Below are 23,583 nucleotides of genomic sequence, written 5' to 3' on the forward strand. Positions count from 1 at the left end.
CCAAAGGCTCCATACCCTGGGACATTATGAAGGAATTAAATGTTCACTTAACACTTTTACAGTGCCATGAAGCCCCTAATACATGAATTTTTGGGAGAAATTCAACCACCATTTACTAAGACCAAATTTTAAAACATGAAACTTTGGGGGGACAAACTATTATCAGAACCATAACAATAGGTATAGGCTTATTGCTATCATTTTGTTTGTTGTATCCTGGTTGTTCTGTTCTGTTTTCTTTTATCCTTTCTTCTGTTATTATCTTTGCTGTTTGTAGTTTTCCACAGTGGAAACATTTAAATTTTTCTTCATTCTATTTGTGATTGCTCTACTGGTGAGTTTTATACCTTCGGATGTTTTCATGATGATATTTATCTACCTTTCTAGCTTTGTAATATGCTTTGAAGTTAGAACCTGACTATATACTGGTACTGTGTCAGGCCATATTCTTTTGAGAATTAGATTTTCTTTACACAAGAAAAAAGGCACAAGGATTTTATCAGGATTTCCTTAAATCTATAGAACCTTTTTTAAAATATAAAAGTAATGTGAACGATATTGTGTAACAATAGAAATATATACATCAATGCAAACTCCAGAAATAAACCCATATTTCCATGTTCAGTTAATTTCCACAAAGGTACCAAGTCAATTCAAGGGGGGAAAATAATCTTTTTAATAAATGTTACTGAAACAACTGGATATCTGCATTCAAAAGAATGAATCTGGAACCCTATCTCACTCTATATGACCATTAAAACTAAAAATGGATCAAATACCTAAGTTGTGGGACACGTTTAGAGAAAGAACCTGAGGTGTGGGGACATGCTCCGAGCAAACACCACATGTCCTTCTGGGGTTTGGCAGAACCTTGTAACTTGTCTTTTCCTTGACCTTTGCTGCAGACAGAGCAAGGGTGGAAATTACTAGGGGCATTCCAACAGGCACATCTGATGGACTTCAAGAAACATCTTGACCCCAATTAGTAAAGTCCAATCCCAGCTCTGCATCTGAAAGGTTCTTTAGCCTTCTCTGGGTGTGGTGGTGCACTCCTTATGGAGAAGCTCTTTAGCTGCTTCCCCACACCTAATAGCTAGTTCTCTGCATTAGAAAAGAAGATGAGACTTTCTCTTGATGGGATTATCACCAAGGGATATACCTGGCCCAGTTTGACTAAGCCCTTATAAATTTGTTAACTGCTTCTTATTGTCTGTAACCTGGCAACCAATCTATGAAGTATCATGAAACATACATGTGTAATGTCTCCTTTACCTGGGCTCAGGCTGCCTGTGGCCATTTCTACTCTTTCTTTGTCTCATTCTTTCCAATTCCCCGGTCCTGGCAAGATGGAGGGCTTTCTCTTTCTCCTCTTCTTTCTCTTCCTCACCCAGCAGCCCTCTGATCATGATCCAGCTAGACCCAAGCCCTGGGGCGGACTCCAACACTAAGTATAACAGATAAAACTATAAAATCAGAGTAGGAAATGCAAAGGTACTTGTGACCTCAGATTAAGCAATGTCTTATTTTCTATAACACCTAAAGCACATAAGCAACCAAAGCAACAACAGAAAAACTGGACTTCATCAAAATTAAAAACTATTGTGCATAGAAAGACATTATCAAGAAAGGAAAAAATGCACACAGAAGAGGACAAAATACTTGCAAATCATATATCAGAGAAATGTCTAGTATTTAAAATGTATAAATCCAAATACTCCGATTGAAAAATAAGCAATTTGAATATATATTTCTACCAAGATGACTCACGAGTGAACAATAGGCACACGGAAAGATGTTCAACATCACTGGACATTAGGGAAATGTAAATCAAAACCATAATAAGATGAATATAGAAGATTTGACGTTAAGAAAAGGAAACCAGATTGTGAAAGACAAACACTGTCTATCCCTGCTCAATATATAGCAAATGTCTGCAGAAACAGGAAGATCCAAAGACATAGAGTAGGAAGGACAAATGTAAAAACCAGAGACTGTATTTGGGTGGGGTGGATGGTAGCAGGTGGGTTGGAAGGGAAGAATCCTTAACGGACATAACAATATAAAGTTCTCTGTTGAAAATGATGTATGTGGCATAACCTTGATTTGATTCTATACATTGTGTGCTAAACCATATTGTGTGCTATGGAGATATACAGTAATTAAATGTGAATAAGAAATCATAAAATAAAAACATAATAAGATGTAAGACCTATTGGGAGGTCTATAGTTAAAAGGAAAATAATGACTTAGGAAGGATAAGAAGAAATTGGAACCCCAGGTGGCATGGTGGTTAAGGCTCTGGACACTCCCACATGACCGACCGGGGTTCAAGTCCTGGACCTGGTGGCTTGCTTTCTCACTTCCTCTCTCTCTCATTCTCACCCTCTATCTCTCTCTGGTCAAATTAAAAAAATTAATGAATGAATAAATAAAAATAAAATAAATAATAAATAAAAAAAATATGCTCAGCTCCTTAGGAGACAGTATAATTACTCTTTACGCTACTAGGTTGTACGCGACATGTTCCTCTCCCACTTTTCCTCCTCCATTATTCTTTTAGAGTTTACTGTCTATTCAACTTACACCATTTGAATACTAAGGCGCTTTTTGAGGTAACGGACTAAAGCTGTAGAAGAACCAGGCTTAGGACGCACTCCTTGCCTTCCTACACATCTTTCTCACCACCAATAAGATATGTTCAAAAGTGTAATAAATGATACCATTAGGGATTTCTAAGGTGGAAAAAAATGAATGTTTACCCTTTCCTTTTCCAGAAATCTGCAGTACTGTTATCTTTCTGTTACTTTCATTTTGGGCATTTCTCCATTATATTGCTCTCTATCACCCAAATCACTACTTTCTACCTTCACCTATTTATTTAAAGAGCATAGAGAAAAACAAAAGAGTCACGGAGAGGGAATGATGGAGGAGGATGGGTAGTGACGGGTGGGCCAGAGGGGTTCAGGGGGAAAAAAGAAAACAAAACATTTAACAGATACAAAAATGTAAAATTATGTATTAAGAAAATATGTGTGATAATATCTTTGACTGGACTAATATGCAGTGTATTCATTCTGGGAAGATTTCTTTTGTATGCTACAAAGATATACAGTGATGACGTGTAAATAAAACAAATAACATGGGAGGGGGAGGCAACAGTTGAGTGCCAGATACTACATTATGCTTTAGAGAGAGATTTCATCTATTTCACTGAGTAAGTTGTGGGCAGGTGTGTGTGACCCTGTGTGGTGGTAGTGGTGTAACAAAAATAAGTTTAATACAATTACAATTCAAGCCATTCCCCTGGGGGATCTTTTTTATATAGAAATGCATTATGGGAACCAGCAGTTAGCATAATGGCTATGTCGCTGGACTCCCACGTAGTCGACTGCGGTTCGCATCCCGGACCCGGTGGCTTAAAACTCACGCCAGGCACGTGTGCGTGCATGCCCAAGATCCCGAGAGGAGAATGGAGGAGAAGGGATTGTGGCGTGACCATCCCCCCTGGGGGGATGATTTCTCGCTTTCTGTCTTTATGTTTCTCTCTGTCTGACGAGCGCACGTGCCCTATAGCAAAAATCTCTCCAAAAAAAAAAAAAGAAAAGAAAAGAAAAAGAAGAAGAAAAAAGAAAAATATAAAAAGAAATGCATTATGAAATGGAAGAACACAAGCTTTGAATTCTAGTTCTGACCCATAAAAGCTGTGTGACATAGAGTGCATAGTCTGTTTCCTCCACATCAGTATAAAAACAGGTAATTTGAGGTTGTTGTGAAGATTTAAAATCATGTAAAGCTAGTAGTTGATTATTAGCAGTTCTTATTCTATATCCAATGACTACTTTAAAACTTACCTTGAATTTGTTTTTCAGGCTTTAGAATCCTTGAAGAGGTTTTTCCCAGTCTTGCAAAAATGATTTATATTTCAAACAGGTCTCCTGACTCTCCTTTGAAAGGTTAGTTTCCCCACATGTTTCATAACCTAAGCCTTAGGCTAATTTACCAGGGGCTGAAGGACCTCAAGATACTTACTTTCTTTACTACAATTTAAGAAGACAGGTGTCTGTAAGTAGGAGCACAGTATTTTCATGTGGTAGATGTTAGTGTAGCTGCTGATGCACTTAGCAAGGTTGTAATTGGGAAAGACCAGCAATGAATTCCGTAGAAAGGTTCTGGTGGCATTTGACAGGCTAGTCTGCTTTTCTGAAAGAATAAGATTAGGTTTCATTATAGGGAATGAGCTATCCCAGGACAACAAATTCCCCAGTCACGATCAAACCAAGCTCAGGGAATTACAAACCAGGTCATTCTCTTTATAGAACACTAATCACTTCTCAGTAAGTTTGATATTGGCTATTTTTCACATTTCTAATTCTAATTGATCAACTAAGAGGGAAAAGTAGAAGTAGAAGTCAGAGGTTAGAAATCAGTAGTAAGGCCCAGATAGGGAAAATTTTGAACTATTTGAGGGCAAAAAATCTGCAGATACAGCAGCACAGGTAGTAGGATACCACTGCATGATCCTGTAGCCTTTGGGGAAGACCTTGGGTTCAGATCCTAGGATGACCTAAATGTGCTGGGCTAACCTGAATGTGTATATATATAATTCTAGATGTCTGGAAGGGAGAGGGGATCATAGCATAGTGAGACTCTGTGCCTTCCCTCTCTCTCTTTCTAAACTAAACAAAAAACACACAAACACACACACACACACACACACACACACACACTTCCAAGATACAAGCTGATAAATTAATGTCTGTCTAAATACCAGACTGAATATGAATAAGGAATAGAGACTAAATTCATGGAGATATGAATAGGTTTAACTTATGAATTTCCATTGTAGAATTTTGACAGTAAATTCATGTATTTAGAAAGAGGACAAAAGATGAATCTAAATAAAAAGTTCTCATAAAATTTTGAGCGATAGGAGACAATTAAAAAGTGAAACCTTAAGGCCAAGGGCTAGGCTGTCTGTCCTGAATAGACTTTAACTTGATATGGAAGCAAATAACTGACAGAGAATAAAGAATCCTGGATAACTTTAACACTTTAGCATGTTAATAAACGCTAAAAAAAAAAAAGGCTGTTAGATCGAATTTTAAATTGTGTTTAATTTCAAGTAATCTTATTTCAGGCTTAAATAGCTACATCTGGTTAGTGGCTACCATATTAGTACAAGGATAGCCTAATAGTTTTGGCCTCTCCAAAACATTTACTCATAAACATTTTCTATACTAATCATAAACATTTTCTCACTTCTAGAGAAAAGATCTTTCTAGATATGAAAGAGAACAAAAATATGTTTTAGTCCACTATTACATTGCAAACAGAAATAACCTGAGACTGGGCAATTTATAAAAATAAACGTTTATTCAGCTTATGATTCTGGTGACTGGAAAGTTCAAAGACATGGAGAAGGCTTTAAGCCAGCTATGTCACAACATGGCCACAGAAGCACAGAGAGGGTGGCAGGAGTGTGCAGAGAGGGAGAGAGAGAAAAGGAGAGCCATCCTCCTTTAATAATAACCTACTCTTCTGGGAACTAACCTTATGTGAGAACTCATTTGGTCTTATGAGATCATTCATGAGGGCAATGCCTTTACGATCCAATCTCCACATACTAGGTCTCACCACCTCCCAAAGCCATTACCAGATTCCAAAACATAAATCTCTGGGGACAACACTATCTAATCCATAGCACAATCTCTCTGAAAAATAAAGACTTCCTTAGGGATGTGAAAAGGCAAAAACTGACAAAAATGTTTATCAAAAATATTTACCAACTAGGTATTCTCAGCTGGCTGGACTGAGGTGTACATCATGCTGGGTAAAGTCTCTTTATAATCTAAATGATGTGCAGCATTGAATGTATAAATAATAATAATAATAATAATTTAAAAAACTGGCTAATAAGGAAAACAGACAAAACACATACTTGCTACACAGTAGGAAGCATTTTGATAATGTTGAAAGTTAACAAGCCTTGAGTTCAATTAAGCTTTTTAAATAAATCAGCTTGATATTTAAAAAAATCATATATTGACCTTAAAATTTATTTTTTGAGGAACTTTATAGCTTTTCATATTTTTGTGAAGTGATTCTCCCCTATGATATTATTTTACACATGGTTGTAACTCATATGTAGGAAACTTATTTTCTTGTTTCATATTTATTTTAAAATTTGCTACCTTTCTGTCCTAGTTCATTTATTTTAACAGTTTTTACTTAATTCTGTTTTACTTCTCAAACCAAATAGTAATATGTATTATAGTAATTAACATACTATTTATTTTCCTAAGTTACTGCATCAACCAAAAATACTAGGACAGTAATCAAAAAACTATTTCATGCATCATTTTATTACTCCTGATTTTTAATTGTCTACTAATATTCTTAGATATCTGCAATCAATTGCTCCTTATTTATGTACCTTCTGAGAAAGGGGAAACTGTGTGAAGCCTTCACACTTACTATTTTGTAAAGTGTTGTCTAAGATTAAGCCAAAAGAGCCTGTCATGTAGTTGAATAGGAGAATTTTGATGTAGGCTGAAGTACTTGTAGAAAACAGGAAGCTCATCAGGTACGCGAAGGGAATGGCACACCAACCATACAGTGTGAGGATTGACATTGTTTCCAGAATGTGGTAATCCATGATGTAAATATCAAATTTATAGCACTTTAACACTACCTGAAACAGAGGGAACAGAGATAAAGCAAGGTGAAGGGCAAGTACAAAAAGAAACCAAAACAGAACATTTACAGAGGAAAAGGGCAATTTTTATTTTTATTTTTTTAGCAGAAATAGTCACTACGTCAATCTGCCTCTTTAAAAAGCTTTAACCAGGGCCAACCACATGGGATGGTGGTTAGGTGGGTAGATCCTGAACCCACTGGCTTGAAAATTATGCTGAGTGCATGTGTGCCCAAAATCCCAAAAGGAGAGTGGAGAAGAAGAGATTGTGGCATGGTCATTCCCCTGGGGGTGCTTCTTCACTTCCTCTCTCTCTCTCTCTCTTTGTCTTTCTGTGGTAAGTATATGTACTATATTGCCAAAGGAAGAAAAAAAAAAAGCCTTAGCCTAGAAACATGGAGTAAGTTACTCCTACTTTTTCACAAGAGGACATTCCAGTGAGCAGAACTACTATTCATCCTCTCATTATTTTGTTTTTTATTTGGAATAGTTTTTTTTTTTTTAAATTCATAAAGCAGTACATATTTCTCCAATAATCCTATCAAGTTTTCTTTTCTTTGCTTACCAGAGAGACAGAGAGTGAGAAAATAAGAAATAACTTCCCCCTCCAGGGAGGAGGGCCACACCACCATCCCTTCTTCTCCATTCTCCTTTCAGGATATTGGGCATGCACACACATGTCCCAGCTTGATTTTCAAGCTGCCAGGTCCAGGACTTGAACCATGGTTGGCCAGATGGGAGGGAGTCCAATGCCTTAAACACTATGCCACTTGCTGACCACCTGTCAAGTTTTCAAGAAAGTATATTATTTCTCTAAAGAGACACTACTTCTCCAAATATTTTTCCCCTTAAAAGTATTTTGCTTTGGGGACCAGCAGTTAGCATAGTGGCTATGTCACTGGACTCCCATGTAGTCTACTGTGGTTCAAGTCCCGGACCCAGTGACTTAAACTCACGCTGGGTACGTGTGCGTGCATGCCCAAGATCCTGAGAGGAGAATGGAGGAGATAAGGGATTGTGGCGTGGCCATTGTGGCGTGGCCATCCCCCCTGGGGGGTGATTTCTCGCTTTCTATCTCTCTGTCTCTCTCTGGTAAGCACATGCACCCCATAGCAAAAACTGCTCCAAAAAAAAATAAAAGGAAAAAAAAAAAGTCTTAGGTTGCGGCCAGCAGGTGGTGTGGTAGTTGGGTTGCTGGAGTCCCATGTGGTTAACTACAGTTGGAGCCCCTGACCTGATGGCTTGCTTGCTCACTTAGCGCCCCCTCCTCCCAGCTGATGACTATAGCTAGTTTAAAAAAAAAAAAAAAGTATTTTACTTTGGGGACTAGCAGATGGCAGAATGGTTATGCCACTGGATTCTCATGTGGCCAAACATGAGAATGAAGTTCACGCTTGGCGCATGTGCATGAATGCCCCAAATCCCGAGGAGAATGGAGGAGAAGGGATTGTGGCATGGCCATTCACCCTGGGGGTGATTTCTCACTTTCTATCTCTCTGGAGAGCACATGTGCCCCAATAATAAAAATCTCTCTTTAAAAAAAAAAAGGTATTTTGCTTTACCTATCACTGCTATTCACAGCCACCCCCCTTTAAATTGAGTTCCTTGTTCTGTTCTACTCCCTCACTCTCCTCATATCTACCTAAGCCACTCTGAGGCCTCCTTAAATTTTTCCAGTTCAAATGGAAAAGCAAACAATGAAGCACCAAAATAGAGGGACTTAAGTTAGAATAGATGGTGGTGGTGAAGAGAAACCAATAGCTGTTAAAGGAAATACATTTCTAAGAACTCGTATCTCATTAGTTATTATATGTTATTATTCTACTTGCACTTTTCTTTTATCAATGGCAGTTACAATAGTTATGTAGCAGGGCCACCAAGTAGTAAACCAAGTAGTAATATTAAACTAAGTACAGTCATTATACAATTAGTGACTGATATTCTTGGTGGTGGTAGCAATCATAATAGAAAACATTAGGGGCCAGCTGATGGCATGGTGGTTAAGGCAACTGGATCCCACATGGCTGACCATGGATTGAGTCCTGATCCCATGGCATAAGCAATATGCTGGGACTATGTGTGTGCCCAATACTTTGAGAGCAGAATGGAGGAGAAGGGACTGCATTATGGCCAACTCCTCCTGGGGAATGCTTTCTAACTTTTTCTCTAAAAAAAAACCTCCCTTCCTCCTTGTCTCTTTGTGAGCACACACACCCTACAGCAAAATTACATATATACACAGAGAGACACACTACACACGCACACACACACACACCAAAAGAAAGAAATTGTTAACTTGGTTGGATGGTTTTCTAGAACACAGATTGGGACGCATTTCACTAGGTAAGGGGTGATGTGAATTTATATTTGTTTTATTCTTTGCTTTAATTCCTCATTGATAGAAATTGAATGGGTGTGAATTCAGGATAAAGAAGAATTAACTTCATTTAGATCTCCAGTCTTTGATTTGTTCTCCAATGCACAATCCATAAAATTTAGGAGTGTGAATTACTGGACATTAATTTTAAAATAGTGATTAAAATCCATTGATTAAGAACTTCAGGGGAACCAGCAGTTAGCGTAATGGCTATGCCGCTGGACTCCCACGTAGTTGACCACAGTTCGAGTCCCAGACCCGGTGGCTTAAACTCAGGCTGGGCACGTGTGCGTGCGTGCCCAAGATCCCAAGAGGAGAATGGAGGAGAAGGGATTGCGGCATGGCCATCCCCTCTGGGAGGTGATTTCTTGCTTTCTATCTCTCTGTCTCTCTCTGTCTGGTGAGCGCTCTATAGCAAAAAGCCTCTCCAAAAAAAAAAAAAAATTAAAATAAGTAGTTAGCGACTCAAAAGGAAACGAGAAGAGTCAGCAGTAATATAGTCTAAAAGACTAATTCAGAGAAAAAAAAAAAAAACTAGACAAAAATGGAAAGTGTAAACCCAGGTAGGTAAGAGCTTTTCCATCTCAAGAATAGTTTTTGTGGCCAGCATAAATTGATTTAAAAAAAGAAAGAGAAATTCATCTCAAGAATAATTTGCATAAATTGATTTAAAAAAAGAAAGAGAAATTAGTCCATGAAAAGTTTTCAAGCTGTTGCAAAGACAAGTTATTTCCTTCTCACAAAAGGTATGAGAGCTTCTACCATGACACTTCTGCAGTGTATTTTGTAAAATAATGAATAAAGATATGGTCAGGTTTATGAAACCATGAGGACAGGAATTTTTCATGAGACATAGAAGGAAATGAACCCACAAGAAAGTTGATGTCTAGCACTTACCAGTATTAAGCAACAGGCAATGAAAAAGATGATGAAATCCCACAATAAAGCAGAAAACCAGAACACAAAGATGGAGACCCCACTCAAAAACTGGATGTGCTTTGCTTTAGTGGTTCTTTCTGTCACAGTCAGAAGACAAAAGCCACTGATCAAAAGAGCTATGCCAAATTGTAAATTTAAGGCCAACTGATGTCCAAGCACAATCCTACAGAAAAACAAACAAAAGAACTGTATAAGAACATCAATATAGCTGAAATAGATTTCTATCAATAGCTATTTTTACTATGTAAATGAACTCTGATAGAGTGGGAAGAATGTACATTAAGTGTAAAACTCCACTCTATTGAAAAGAACAACATACCTTTCATTCTTTTTACCATCCGTAGGGGGTGGGAAAGGTTTATTGTAGATTGTTAAGGAAGCGTCATCACCAGAAAGTGACATGAAGAGGATGTTGTCTAACAGTGCCAGGGACACAGATGGTGAATGGTATGCCTCATTGTTGAACAGAATAGTCAATATTATTTGATCCGGCTTCACTTCAACAGAAAGTGCAATAATACATAAAAAAATACATTCTTTATTTTCCTTCAAGTATTTCAGTAAGTCACCTAGAATGGAGAAACAAATATTGATCGGTGTATCCACAAACATACTTGCAAACAGAATTCAGTGGTAATAAAGAACATTATGCACTTTGACCAACTGGGATCTATTCTAGGGATGATACAAGACTTGAAAAATCAATCAATGTCATCTTCCTATTAAATAGGCTTCTAAAGGCGAACAAAGAACATATTAATAGGTTATTAAAGAAAAATCATGGAGCCAGCAGGTGGCATGGTGGTTAAGACACTGTACTCCCACATGGCTGACCATAGTCTGAGTTCTGGAATTGGTGGCTTGCCTTCTCACTTTCCCTCTCTCTCTGGTCAAATTTTAAAATAATACATAAAATTAAATAAATAATTCTTTCATTAAAAAATGGAAAATCATATAATTGTGCCATTCCATGCAGAAAAAAGTTCTGGAAAATTCAACATCCATTCATGATTAAAAAACACTGAAAAAAATAGGAATAGAGTGAACTTCTTAACTTCATGTAGAACATCCACAAATGTCCTTACAGCTAACATTACACTGGATGCCTTCTTCTTTTTTTTAGAAATTTTTGATATAGGGTGTGTGCATTCACCAGAGAGACAGACACAGAGAGACAGAAAGTGAGAAACCATCCCTGAGAGGGATGACCACACTGCAATCTCTTCTCCATTCTTCACGGATGCCTTCTTCTTTTTTTTAGAAATTTTTGATATAGGGTGTGTGCATTCACCAGAGAGACAGACACAGAGAGACAGAAAGTGAGAAACCATCCCTGAGAGGGATGACCACACTGCAATCTCTTCTCCATTCACCGCTTGGGATTTCAGGCGCTCACACACACGTGCTCAGTGTGTTTTAAGCCCTTGGGTCCGGGACTCGAACCGTGGTCAGCCATGAGGAAATCCGCCAATGTAGCCATTATGCCATCTGCTGGTCCTGAGACTGGATGCTTTCATACCAAAACTGCAAACAAGTTCAGTAGTCTCACTACTCTGACTCAGCATAGTGGCTTTACATTTTATATTTAAGTTTATAATCCATTTTGAATTAATTTTAATCATCATTTCCAACAGAAACCTCTCTTACAATAGAACCTGAAGGAGAAAAAGACAGAGATGGAGACAAAGAGAATAGGTGTTCTAATCCTGTAGGCTCTTTGCTAGCCTAAAGGAACAGGACATAATTAAGAAAAAAAAGAAAAAGAAAAATAGAGTATCTTGGAAGAAATGATTACACTTGAAAGAGAATGAACTTTATACTCAGAGAGGGTAATGCTGTTCAGTATATGGTTAGTCTGGAAATGCAAAGCAGGTCATAGTGGGTTCAAGTCTCTGTACTTACTAGTTGTCTGACTTGGGGTGAATTACCCAACTTCTTCAAATGCCAATGTTCCTCATTTAACTGAGGGTAATAAAAATATCTACCAGAGAGGTGATTACTCAGATTAAATGACAGGCGGGTGAAGCATGTAACAGAATTTTTACCAAAAGCGAATGTTCAGTAAATGTAAGCTATTACTACAATCGTAAAAATAAACGCGTTCTAGAAAATTGAAGAATAGATTTCAGGATTTAGAATCATAATTCCAGGCTGTGAGGACTGAATTGTGATACACTGTGATACCCTGCAGTCTAGCCAGAATGTCTTAATTAAAAAATCCATGCCTAACTCCAGAGTAACATGTATTTTGGCACTTTGGGACTTTTTTATTTGAAAGGAACAAATGCCTCCTAGACAATCTACAAAATGTTCCCAGTAACAACTAACTTTCTGAAATTAGTAGCCCTGAAGAAGCCATTTCTTGACATTCAGTCAACTTGCCTCTAAGGCAAAAGAATGGAGCAGATAGTCAAGTATTGCAGTTGAGACCTTTCTTTGGAAGTGACACAGATTATCTAAAAGCAGTCTTGTTTTAGCTATTTATTTATTTTAAATTTTCTTACTGAGCCTTACCTTCCACTTTCTTAAGTTTTTGGTTTTCCAACTTTAGCCTTCTCTCAAGGTGATTTAAGAGATCTGCAGTGGAATGAGGATCCCCAGAAATAGAAAAAGGCACAATGGTTTGACCATACTGATGCAAATCCATTTGCCTGACCTGCTCATCATTCTGTGATGAATAACCAGTCTGTAAGAGAAAGACCAGGCAACCTAAAAGTCCCAATATCTGTAGCAGAACCAGATTCCAGTTACGCCAACTGAAGATCACCCTCTTCTTGAACATAGCGCAGAACTGTTGGTTGTAGAGGAAACACTAAAGAAAGAAGAGAGAAACATAAGATTACAAGAGTCAGAGACCTAAGTAGGTCATTTATCCTAAATTCATTAAGACAACACTTTGAAATTGTATGGTATAAACACTTAAATACTTGGAATAGAACCTAAGTATAGTATGATAGTACATAGTAGTATGAGCAGTCTGAATAAGGCAGACATCAACAAAGCATGGCCTCTTTTTTTTTTTTTTTTGGAGAGGTTTTTGCTATAGGGCGCGTTTGCTCACCAGACAGACAGAGAGAGACAGAGAGACAGAAAGCAGGAAATCACCCCCCAGGGGGGATGGCCATGCCACAATCCCTTCTCCTCCATTCTCCTCTCGGGATCTTGGGCACGCATGCACACGCGTCTGGCGTGAGTTTAAACCACCGGGTCCGGGACTCAAACCGCAGTCGACCATGTGGGAGTCCAATGACATAGCCATTATGCTAACTGCTGGTCCCTCAGTATGGCCTCTCTTGAAAGCAAAGTTTTAGTGGAACCCAGCTATGTCCATTCATTTCTGTATTGTCAGGGTTGCTTTTGTGCTGCAATGATAAAGTTGAGTAATTGTGACAGAGATTATATGGCACACAAAGCCTCTAATGTATGCTATCTTTACATTGCATGATGTGTATTGATCTGTGGTATAAGATAACTAAGTAAAATGTTTATGTTCATAGCTTTTGATAATAATATACTCAAACCCTCCTTAGGATGATGATCTTTCAGACTCCTGATAGCTAAGAAAATCAGTGTATTTTATAAAAAGAATATATAATGGAAAGGAAAATGAAAGACACCCAGGTACTATAGTACAATAATAACACAAGGACCCTATAAAGCTGGAAATCAAATGGCCCAATAGGTTTGGATCCCTGAGTTTGGCCTGAAAACACACTGGGTGCCTGGATGGGGTCCCCAAGATTCTGAGGAGCTGAAGGGCTGGGGAAAGAGGAACACAGTATGACGGTGTGTTGAGGGTGTTTTTCTTTTTCTGTCTCTTGCATATATACACATTCACTCTCTAGCAAAAGAAGGAAGAAATTGAGGGAGAAAGGGAGGAAAGGGGAAAGAAATAAAATAGAAAAGAAAAGGAAAGCTTGGTAATTTAAGGAGCCTTTGTATGCTGAGGAGCATATTTATTAGATAATGATTCCTTAGGCAGTAACAATTCCCATGCAAAAACTTAAATAAAATACTGTGCATGCTTGGTTTTTAAAAACCAGACTCACTAGTATCCCTACTCCTGCTTCAACAAACCAATGAATTATTGGGTTACCAATTTGGGAAAAAAAAATTCTAAAGCAGGAAAAAAAATATATAACTGAGGATTAGCAATGGTGAAAATAAACAGCTGGCATCTTTATCTAGAACTCATCACTTTTGAATTATAAAATTAATTAAACTGTGGTACAGATTGATCCACATCTGGTTGGATCTACAGTGGCTGGAAACTCCACACTCTGTTCAAGTATGAAAACAAAATGTACCTCTTGCACCCCAACCAAATATACACCAGGTTTCTTAGTAAAGGTGCTTACTCCAGTGTTATTCTTAATAGTAGGGTCTTCATTCAGGGAAGGAGCAACTTCTTCAACATTTCTTGTCACATTCATACTCTGGCTCGTGGTAGAGATTCTGCTGCTTTGGGAAGAAGGCTGCATGGCTTGATTATCTGTTTCCAAATCTTCCATATGACTGACCCTACATTAAAAAAAAAAAAAAAAAGTATTTGGCATTTCTTTAAACCTTATCACAATATATTTTATTTGGAGAATGTGAGTCACAATCCTCAACACCAAAGGTTCCTTGGTTTACTCATCGCCCCACCCACCTCCACCACCTTGAAAGTCTAATGTGTGACATTTGAAGTGTGGCAAGTTTACAAAGGTAAGTTAAGATGTGGCTCTTTCCCCGAGGTTTTTTGGTTCCATATACATTGTTACTCACCTAAGGAAGACTTCTTCCATGGTAGTAATAGATGCACCAAAGCTAGCAATGCCTAGCTCTTTCTGCCTCTTTTCTAGAATAGTAAACAAATCCTCAAACCTGGCAGAGGAAGAAATTTAAAAAATAAAAACTAGTACAAAATTAAATAATTCTCATATTTAAACCTTTTTACTCTAACCTGATTTCCCCTCAGCAGTGTGGAAAATATAGATCATTATTTCAATGCCTTAACTAAAGTAAAAGAAATGAAAGAAACCATGTTAATTATAGTTGAAAAGCCATGCATTGGGAATGAAGCCACATATTCATTGGAAAAGATTGACCCAAAAAAGGAGTTCAAGAATTTTGCTCCCTTGATTACAGTGTTGAAGTTTTTTTCCCTTGACATTCTTGCTTAAGATATAATTTTGGAACTTTCTTGTACCTGTGATTGGATCTCAATTTCAAAACCCTGTGCCTTTAAAACAAGTGTGAGCAAATCTAGAGGAAGAGATCAGAACACTTCAAAAGAGAGATTGCCAAAGCAGAAATCAACCCATAAGACTTTATCAGATCTATCATGTTCATGGTTTTAATTTCTCTTCCTTATCTTTTCAATGAACATGTTGATCTTAATCTCAGATATTAGCTCTGCTTCTGCTCTGCCACATAGATTTGCATTACTTTCATACATCTTTCTCATTGAGCTGTGTAGGAGCCGGTCTTGCTGAAGACACCCTAAACTCTAAGAAAATGAATGCCAATGTTACTGCTTTTAAAACTTCTTTTCAATAACACACTGGGCTGGGACCAGCAGTTGGCGTAATGGCTATGTCGCTGGACTCCCACGTAGTTGACTATGGTTCGAGTCCCAGACCCGGTGGCTTAAACTCACGCCGGGCGCATGTGCGTGCATGCCCAAGATCCCGAGAGGAGAATGGAAGAGAAGGGATTGTGGCATGGCCATCCCCCCTGGGGGGTGATTTCTCACTTTCTATCTCTCTGTCTCTCTCTGTCTGTCTGGCAAGCGCACGTGCCCTATAGCGAAAACCTCTCCAAAATAAATAAATAAATAAATAACACATTGGACTGTTGAGACTTTTAATGGTATTCTACATCAGCCTCTCCATTTTTCTTTTAAGAAACTTATTTTTCTTATCAACTTTATTTCTACTTTGTGTAAGAGTCCATAAAAGAGCAGACTTAGGACCAGTGGTTGTTCCCACCCATTCAGCAGTGGGGGCTGCAGACCAGTCCTCAGCGGCAGGCTGAGCGCTCCAGTCTTTAGTAGGAAACTGCTGGATGGGGACAGAGGGCACCTGCATGCCTTCAGACCAGTCTGCGACCTCAGGCTGAGTAGCAGTAAATTCAGGAGCTGGAGCAGTCCATTCATCCTGAAATTCCTCCTTGGTCACAGCCTTTTCAGTAGTGACCTGTTCCTCCTTTTCAATCTCTTCAGGATTTCGGTAGAAGTAGAGATCAGACATGACCTCCCATGGATGTTCGTGGGAGATGGTACCACACGTACAAACAACTTCCTTGGCCAGCTTCGCCATGTTAGACCCACTGAGTGAGCTCCCTTGTGTTGCATGGGATGGCAATGTCCACATAGTGCAGAGGAGAATCTGTGTTGCACAGAGCAATGGTAAGTAGATTAACATAAGATGTTGTGATAGCCTTGTGGTCAGCCCTGGGCTCAGTAACCACCAAAAGACATGGCTCTGGGAAAGCTGCCTGGATCTAGTTAATGAAGGTTCTAGGAGTGAAGCCACCAGAATAGGAGTGGTTCCAGTGGCAGCAGCAAACTTCAGCACATCCCTCTGTCCAGTATTCCTAGAAGATCTGACACTGACATCAGTAGGGTCTTCAATGGCAACAATGGAATGAGCTGCTAGCAGAAGCTTCTCCCAGGTCCTCTTAAGACTTGTGATGTAGATGCCATCACCTCACATTTCCTTTTGTAGATGCACTATTTGGAAGTCAAGGTTGGTGCCACCTAAGTGGGTTCTTGCTGTAAGGAATTTTTTAAATCTTCATTTACTGGACTTTAGTCTTTAGAGTTGAGATCTTTGCTCAAAATACCATTTTTCAAGCTTCCAAACACTCCTGAGTAATCTTCTCTTTCTGAAGGTCAAGTTATGGAACCTTAATTTTCCATGTACCTTCCAATTTTGTTAGGTGTCTGAATCTACCAAGTTCATTCCTTCTTAGATGCAGTGAAGTCTACCACATGCGACAAATACCTCAAAGGCATCTGACGTATTTGTTTTGAACTTCAATCAACATTTTCTTGATGATCATAATTAGATTCTTTCTAGGAAGTGAATCATTAGCAAGAAAAGACAAAATTTTCAGGAGACGTGTGTGGTAAGACATCTATTGTAAGTCTATACTTGAAACACTTTATTATGTAATCTTGCTCAAGCCTTGTATTAAAATGTATTATGTATTTCCTTTTTTAGCTTATAGGAATTTCAAAAAATGTAACTTTTTTCATTCCTTATTCTGTTCTCAGTGGTTTTCCTGCACATTATCTATCATAGTTCAAGAACTTTAGGCATATAAAACATCCCCTTACAAACAGCAATATTCTGATATCTTTCTTACCTATCTGTTCTTTTGGAGTACTGCATTATTACTCCACTGTTACATTCTAAACTTAAGTTTCATTCTATTATAACAAATCTCAGGATTGTTTGTTTTACAGCAGGTTACAACACGGTTTTCAGACTTTGTTTAGTTTTTTTCTATAGTGCATGTGTGCTCACCAAAGAGAGAAAGAGACAGACAGAAGAAATCACTTCCAAGGTTAATGGCCATGCCACAGTTCTTCTCTTTAGTTCTTTCAGGATTTGGGGCACACATGTACACATACCCACTTTCAAGCTGCCAGATCTGGGATTCGGACCATGGTCAGCCATGTGGGAATCCAGCACCTTAAGTAACACACCACCTGGTGGTCCTTGCTTTCAGATTTTGAGATTACTTTCATTATGAGATAAACTCAATAAACTGAAATACAGGTGTATGATTTAAAATTATTTTTTTCTAATTCATATTATTTATACAGACAAATAAATACATATTAGAACAATGTCTGGAAGAAAGGAGGTGATCAGCTATTGTTACCTATTGACAATATATTGTATTCTTGACAAATGCAAAGAAAGTGGATATTAAGTGTTCTCACCACAAAAATAACAGTGTGAAGTAATCCATTTTTTAGTTAGCCATTCCAGTATATATGTATGTATGTATGTATGTATGTGAATATATATGTATGTGTGTATATATGTATATATTATATATATATGAAAATATCATGTTGTACATGGAAAATAAATACGATGTTATCTGTGAAATTTTAAAAATTTAGCTGAAATGGAAATCATTAAGATCTTAACCATCATTTCATTTTTTCCCATACTGTACTCTTAAATAGCTGATTTTGTAGATTTTTTGCTTATTTTTTTGTTTCCCTATTTCTCTTAAAAATTAAAAATTATCCCAGAGAGAATTCCATTCTGGACAAATTTATTCTTCCCTAAATTCATAATTTTTATTTTATTCTGTTCTTAGCCTATCATCCCATATCTGGATTTATGGCCCAAAAATCTATAATTAATTGATCATCTCTTAGAACTTCTTCCCCTCTCTCACTCTCTCTTTTAGGTTTTTGTCATAGAGCATGTACGCTTGCTCGAAAGAGACAAAGAGAGGGAAAGTAAGAAATCACCCCCAGGGGAGAGGACTATGCCACAATCACTTCCTCTCTCCTCTTGGGATTTTGGGCATGCATGCACATGCACCTGGCATGAGTTTCAAGCCACTGGGTATGAGACTCAAGCTGTGATTGACCATGTGGGAGTCTAGCACTTTAACCACCATACCACCTGCTGTCCCCCTCTTCCTATCTCTCTCTTCCAAGTCCAAAAATAAGATAGGAAAACACTGTCATAAAACACTTGCACATCCATGTTTATTGCAGCATTATTTGTAATAACTAAGACATGGAATCAGCCCAAATGCCCAAGAACAGAAGACTAGATTGAAAAAAAAAAGTGGCATATATACAGTATGGGATGAATATGGAAGATTTAATGCTAAGCAAAGCAAATTGGACTATGAAGGAGAGACAGTGTATGTCTCTGCTCAATATATACTGAATGCCTGTGCTCTATGGCAGAACCTGAAAGATGAGAAGGTCCAATAGCAGGGAGGGCAACTATATCAGAGACAGTATAAGAGGGAGGTGGATAACAAGGGGTGGGAAGGACGAGATGGGGGAAATATGTAATAGAAACACAAATTAAAGGTTATCTATTGATGAAGATGTATATGGTAATATCTTTGACTTGATTGATATGCATTGCATTCATACTGGAAAAAAACATCTTGTACACTGTAAAGATGCAGTGATTAAATGTATCAATACATTTAAGAAATTAAAAACTTAAAAAGTCATCTATTTCTAAATTCTTCCATTGTTTTAAATGTTATCCACACATGATTTTTCTCATCTCTTCTGAGAATGCCATTCATGTCCAAAACTCTAGATAGGAATAGAGTATGATAAGTTTAAGTAAGTGTTTTATCCATGTCTCTGCTTCATATAGATTCTATAGTTCCAGATGGATCAAAATTACCCACTAGGCTATTACCAACATAAAACTTGGCTCCATCTTTGCTGAATGAGTCAACTATCCTGTATCTCTAGGGACACATATCTAGAATTTTATTTCCAATTTTCTATTACATTTTATTCTTTTATTCTAATGGCTAGGTCTTGGACTACTCTATTGCTTGATAATATTGTCTCCATATGGCTGCTTCTCAAAAGCTTATGATTTACTGAATAAATAAGATTTATTTTAATGGCAAAAAAAAAGGCTTTATTCAAGACTGTTGCAAAAGGGAAGAACACCATTGTGACATGGGAGGAAAATCAAATTCAGCTGACCATAACAAAAGTGGAGACAACACAGAGGCAGAGGATTTTCTTAATTATACATCATTATTTATATCTAATTGGTGAGTGTATATTTGTATAGCATACAGAATCGTTTTTTAGAGTTTTAGTAGAGTATATTAGTCCAATCAATATATTACCATATATATATAATCATAACCAAATATTTTTTAATTTTTTGTCTTTTGAATGTTTTTTCCCCAGTTCCCTTACTCTTACCTCCTATTACCTAGCCCTTCCTATAGTGTCTCTTGTATCTACCCTTGCCCTCCATGATTTTACACCTTCCAATCTCTTACTTCCATAGAGGTAGGAGGATTTTTAAATAGTGGGATGAGCTAGTAGAAAATCACTTGACATTATGGGGCAGATTTGTCAATCTGGGTTTACTAATTGGTACTTTTCAAAGTTAGTCTCCTCTGCTCTAGTAGAGACTGGGAAGCAGAGGCACTATCTTTTATTATAATAATTATTTTTATACATTTAATTGCTATACATAATTTATCATATAAAGAGAATTTACCCAACATGAAATACACCTCAGACCAGTCCAGTTGAGAGTACTATACATGTTATCAACAGGTAATAAACCATTTCTGTACCCACCAATGTCTTATCTTTCTATTTTTTCTCTCTAATTTCCTTCCCTATAATCTTCTCCTCTCCCATCCTCCTTCCACACTGTCTCCAGTGTCCACAGCTATTTTCAATGCTTTTGTGTCCTTCAACCTTTCAGACAGAGGGCAGACAGTCAGTATTAAGTGGAGACACACAATGTCTCTTTCAGGCTATATTTGTTCACCTTCTATCAAATGGCAGGGTCTTTTTTTTATGGCTGAATAGTATTCCGTGGAGTATATGTGACACACTTTTCAATCCATTCATCTGTTCATGAGCCTTTTGGTTGGTTAGTAATCGTGAATAATGCCACAATTAACTTAGATGTGCAAGCACTTTTCTGACTGAGCATTCTCCTGTCCTTTGTGTAGGCAACCAGGAATGGAATTGCTAATCATATCATAGTTCTATCAGTAAATCTTTGAGGAACCTCCACTAGGATCTATCTTTTTAATTATTACCTTTCAAAGCTAGCTAAGGCTCCAGGGCCTTTGAGAAAGATATTTGTGGCTTTTAAAACTAGGGAGAAACCTGGGAGAAAATTTACATCCCAAAGGGGCAGTAAAAGAATTTTCACATTCATCAACGGCTTGAAAAAAGAATAAAGAATAAATCTTACTTATCCTGAAGTAAAATGTAAAGTAAATTTATTCTAAAGGAAATGCTTTAAGAAATAAATAAAACTTAAATTATACAGTTCTCTTCCTTCTATTTATCTTTTGTAATACATTTATCTCTTTCCTCAAAAAGGGGACCTTAAGAGTCCTTCATGTTCTTGATGAATATGAAAACTGGCTTGAATCTAGGAAATACCAAAACAAATACTTGTATATGGCGAGAAGATAAAAGTATCATACACTGAAAGTCACCAATGAGTACTCTTAGTTTCTATTTCCCTTCTCTTTGGATGGTTATCCAAGTAGGTGGTCTTTGTTACTCCCTTTGATTAATAACTTGGCTAACTGTTATATTCAAACTGCCTATTTTCTCTTAATTCTTGTCATCCTAACTCTAAGAACCACCATCTAAGCCATCTCCTTTTTTTCCTCATTATCTTAGTATTTACTCCACTCACCAGGAGTAATTTTACTCCAACAGCATACCATTGACTATCATCCATTAACACCAAGCATCTTCTCTTCAATGCAAGCGACAGCTATGACCAGAATTTTGTCTTTTTAAATACATTCTACTTGCTATTTCTGAAGAACCCAGGAAAAACTATTATTTCTCCATGTATAGGAAATCAATCATTTAACACTCTCTGGATCCATACCTGTGTGAGTACTCTTTGGGAAGGATAAATGATAATTCAGTTCCAACATTGTTCTCCAAAGTAGCTGTTGGTATATGATAACAAATCAATTTTGAAACTTCTTCAACATCACACTGAGGTTCTTTCACCATGACTATGTGGTATCCCACACCTGAGAAAATAAATTCAGAGCAACAAATGATTTGTACTTCCTATACCCTTATGTGACCATATTTCCATGGTTTGAGTGAGATAGAAGATAGGGCATATCACAAATCATTTGACTACAACTTTAAGGAGCCTAGTAAAATTTCACTTAAAGATTGAAAATAATCTGAATTCTATAGATTGAATGAAAAACTTCTGTTATCTGTCATTGTATCCTATTGACCCTGAAATCAAAGAGGACAAAATCAATATTCATTAAATTATTGGGTGCCTGTTATATGCGAGGCAGTAAATAATTTAAGGACAAAACAAAACCATCCTTCAGAGAAATTTTTCCAAAGTACTTTGTGTCTTTACTAAGTACACTTAATTGACCTTCCAGATTCTATGAGTGGAGCAAGGAAGAGGGAAAAAATAAAAAACAAAAAACAAAAAACCCTCCATGGCACTTCTCCAGTAGCATTTGATACCTCGAGCTAGGACAGAAGAGCTGAGGGAAAAAATCTCTTCGGTACATTAGCCCTTCACTGCAATGACCCTTTGAGGATGAGAAAGAAGATATCAAGATAGAGAAACATCTTTTAAGGTATAAATAACAAGAGAGGAGGGATAGAGAGCAAAGAGAATTTTTTCAGATTCAAAAGGCTGGTAACTGAACTTTAGTTTAAAGAGATCTTTATCTCATAGAAGTAGGGAGAAGAACGGTGTTTATCAGAGGTTGGGGTGGCTAGTGGGGAGGGAGACAGAGGAGATGTTGGCCAAATAATATATAATTGCAGCTAGATAGGAGGAGTAAGTTTTAGAGATCTAGTGTACAGCATGGTGACTATAGTTGATATATTGTATTATTATTATTTTGAGAGTTTTTTGCTATAGGGCACATGTGCTCGCTGGAAAGACAGAGAGAGAGAAAGTGAGAAATCACCCCCCAGGGGAGATGGCCACACCTCAATCCCTTCTCCGCCATTCTCCTCTCAGGATTTTGGGCATACACGCACATGTACCAGGCATGAGTTTAAGCCACCGGGTCCGAGACTAGAACCGCAAACCAGGAAGAAACAAAGTCTGAATAGACCACTAAAAAGCAATGAGATTGAATCGGTAATAAACAGTCTCTCAACAAGGAAAAGTCCAGGTTCCAATGGCTTTACTTCTAAATTTTGTGAGATGCACAGTACAATCACCTAGGCACGCTCTCATGGGCCTAGCCTAGACAGTAAGGTGCCTGAAAGTACGAAAGTCACTATTAATAGCAAATATACAGAAAAATACAAAGTAAGTAATACTGTAATGGTGGTGGATAAATCTGTTTTAATTGTAGTATAAAGGTTAAGAGATAAAATAGTAACCATAACATAAATGTGTTAATGTACATAAAATAAAAAATATATTGTGACTTAGGTAATATAAAATGTATATGGGAATAAAGAGTAGAATTTTTGTATGTAATTGAGGTTGTTACTGGCTTATGATATACTGCTATATTAACATTTTATTTATGCCTAATGGTTACCACAAAGAAAAGAAACTATGCAAAATAAGAGAAAGGAATAAAACCATATTGGGACCAGCAGTTAGCGTAATGGCTATATCGGTGGACTTCCATATGGTCAATCACGGTTTGAGTCCTAGACCCAGTGGCTTAAACTCACACCAGGCACATGTGCGTGCCCAAGATCCTGAGAGTAGAATGGAGGAGAAGGGATTGTGGAGTGGTCATTCCCCTGGAGGGTGATTTCTCACTTTCTGTCTGTCTCTTTCTTTCTGATGCATACACACACCCTATAGCAAAACAAACAAACAAACAAACAAACAAA

At 37.5% G+C, this 23,583-nt stretch overlaps 1 protein-coding gene across 1 annotated transcript in view; it reads right to left on the reverse strand.

Moving 5' to 3' along the window:
* The window catches only part of LOC102482526 (ATP-binding cassette sub-family A member 3-like), a 95,299-nt gene that overhangs the window by 15,353 nt on the left and 56,363 nt on the right, over positions 1-23,583 (reverse strand). The window contains exons 16-23 of the mRNA XM_006153297.1: positions 21,620-21,770; positions 14,778-14,876; positions 14,369-14,531; positions 12,525-12,822; positions 10,330-10,579; positions 9,969-10,173; positions 6,475-6,691; positions 4,030-4,200 (exon numbers count right to left, since the gene is read on the reverse strand). Coding sequence (XP_006153359.1) covers positions 4,030-4,200; positions 6,475-6,691; positions 9,969-10,173; positions 10,330-10,579; positions 12,525-12,822; positions 14,369-14,531; positions 14,778-14,876; positions 21,620-21,770 — 1,554 coding nt within the window. The remainder of the gene's footprint in view (positions 1-4,029; positions 4,201-6,474; positions 6,692-9,968; positions 10,174-10,329; positions 10,580-12,524; positions 12,823-14,368; positions 14,532-14,777; positions 14,877-21,619; positions 21,771-23,583) is intronic.

This window comes from Tupaia chinensis, unplaced genomic scaffold, assembly GCF_000334495.1.
Source record: "Tupaia chinensis unplaced genomic scaffold, TupChi_1.0 Scaffold000367_1, whole genome shotgun sequence".
In the NCBI taxonomy this organism is placed as follows: Eukaryota; Metazoa; Chordata; class Mammalia; order Scandentia; family Tupaiidae; genus Tupaia; species Tupaia belangeri.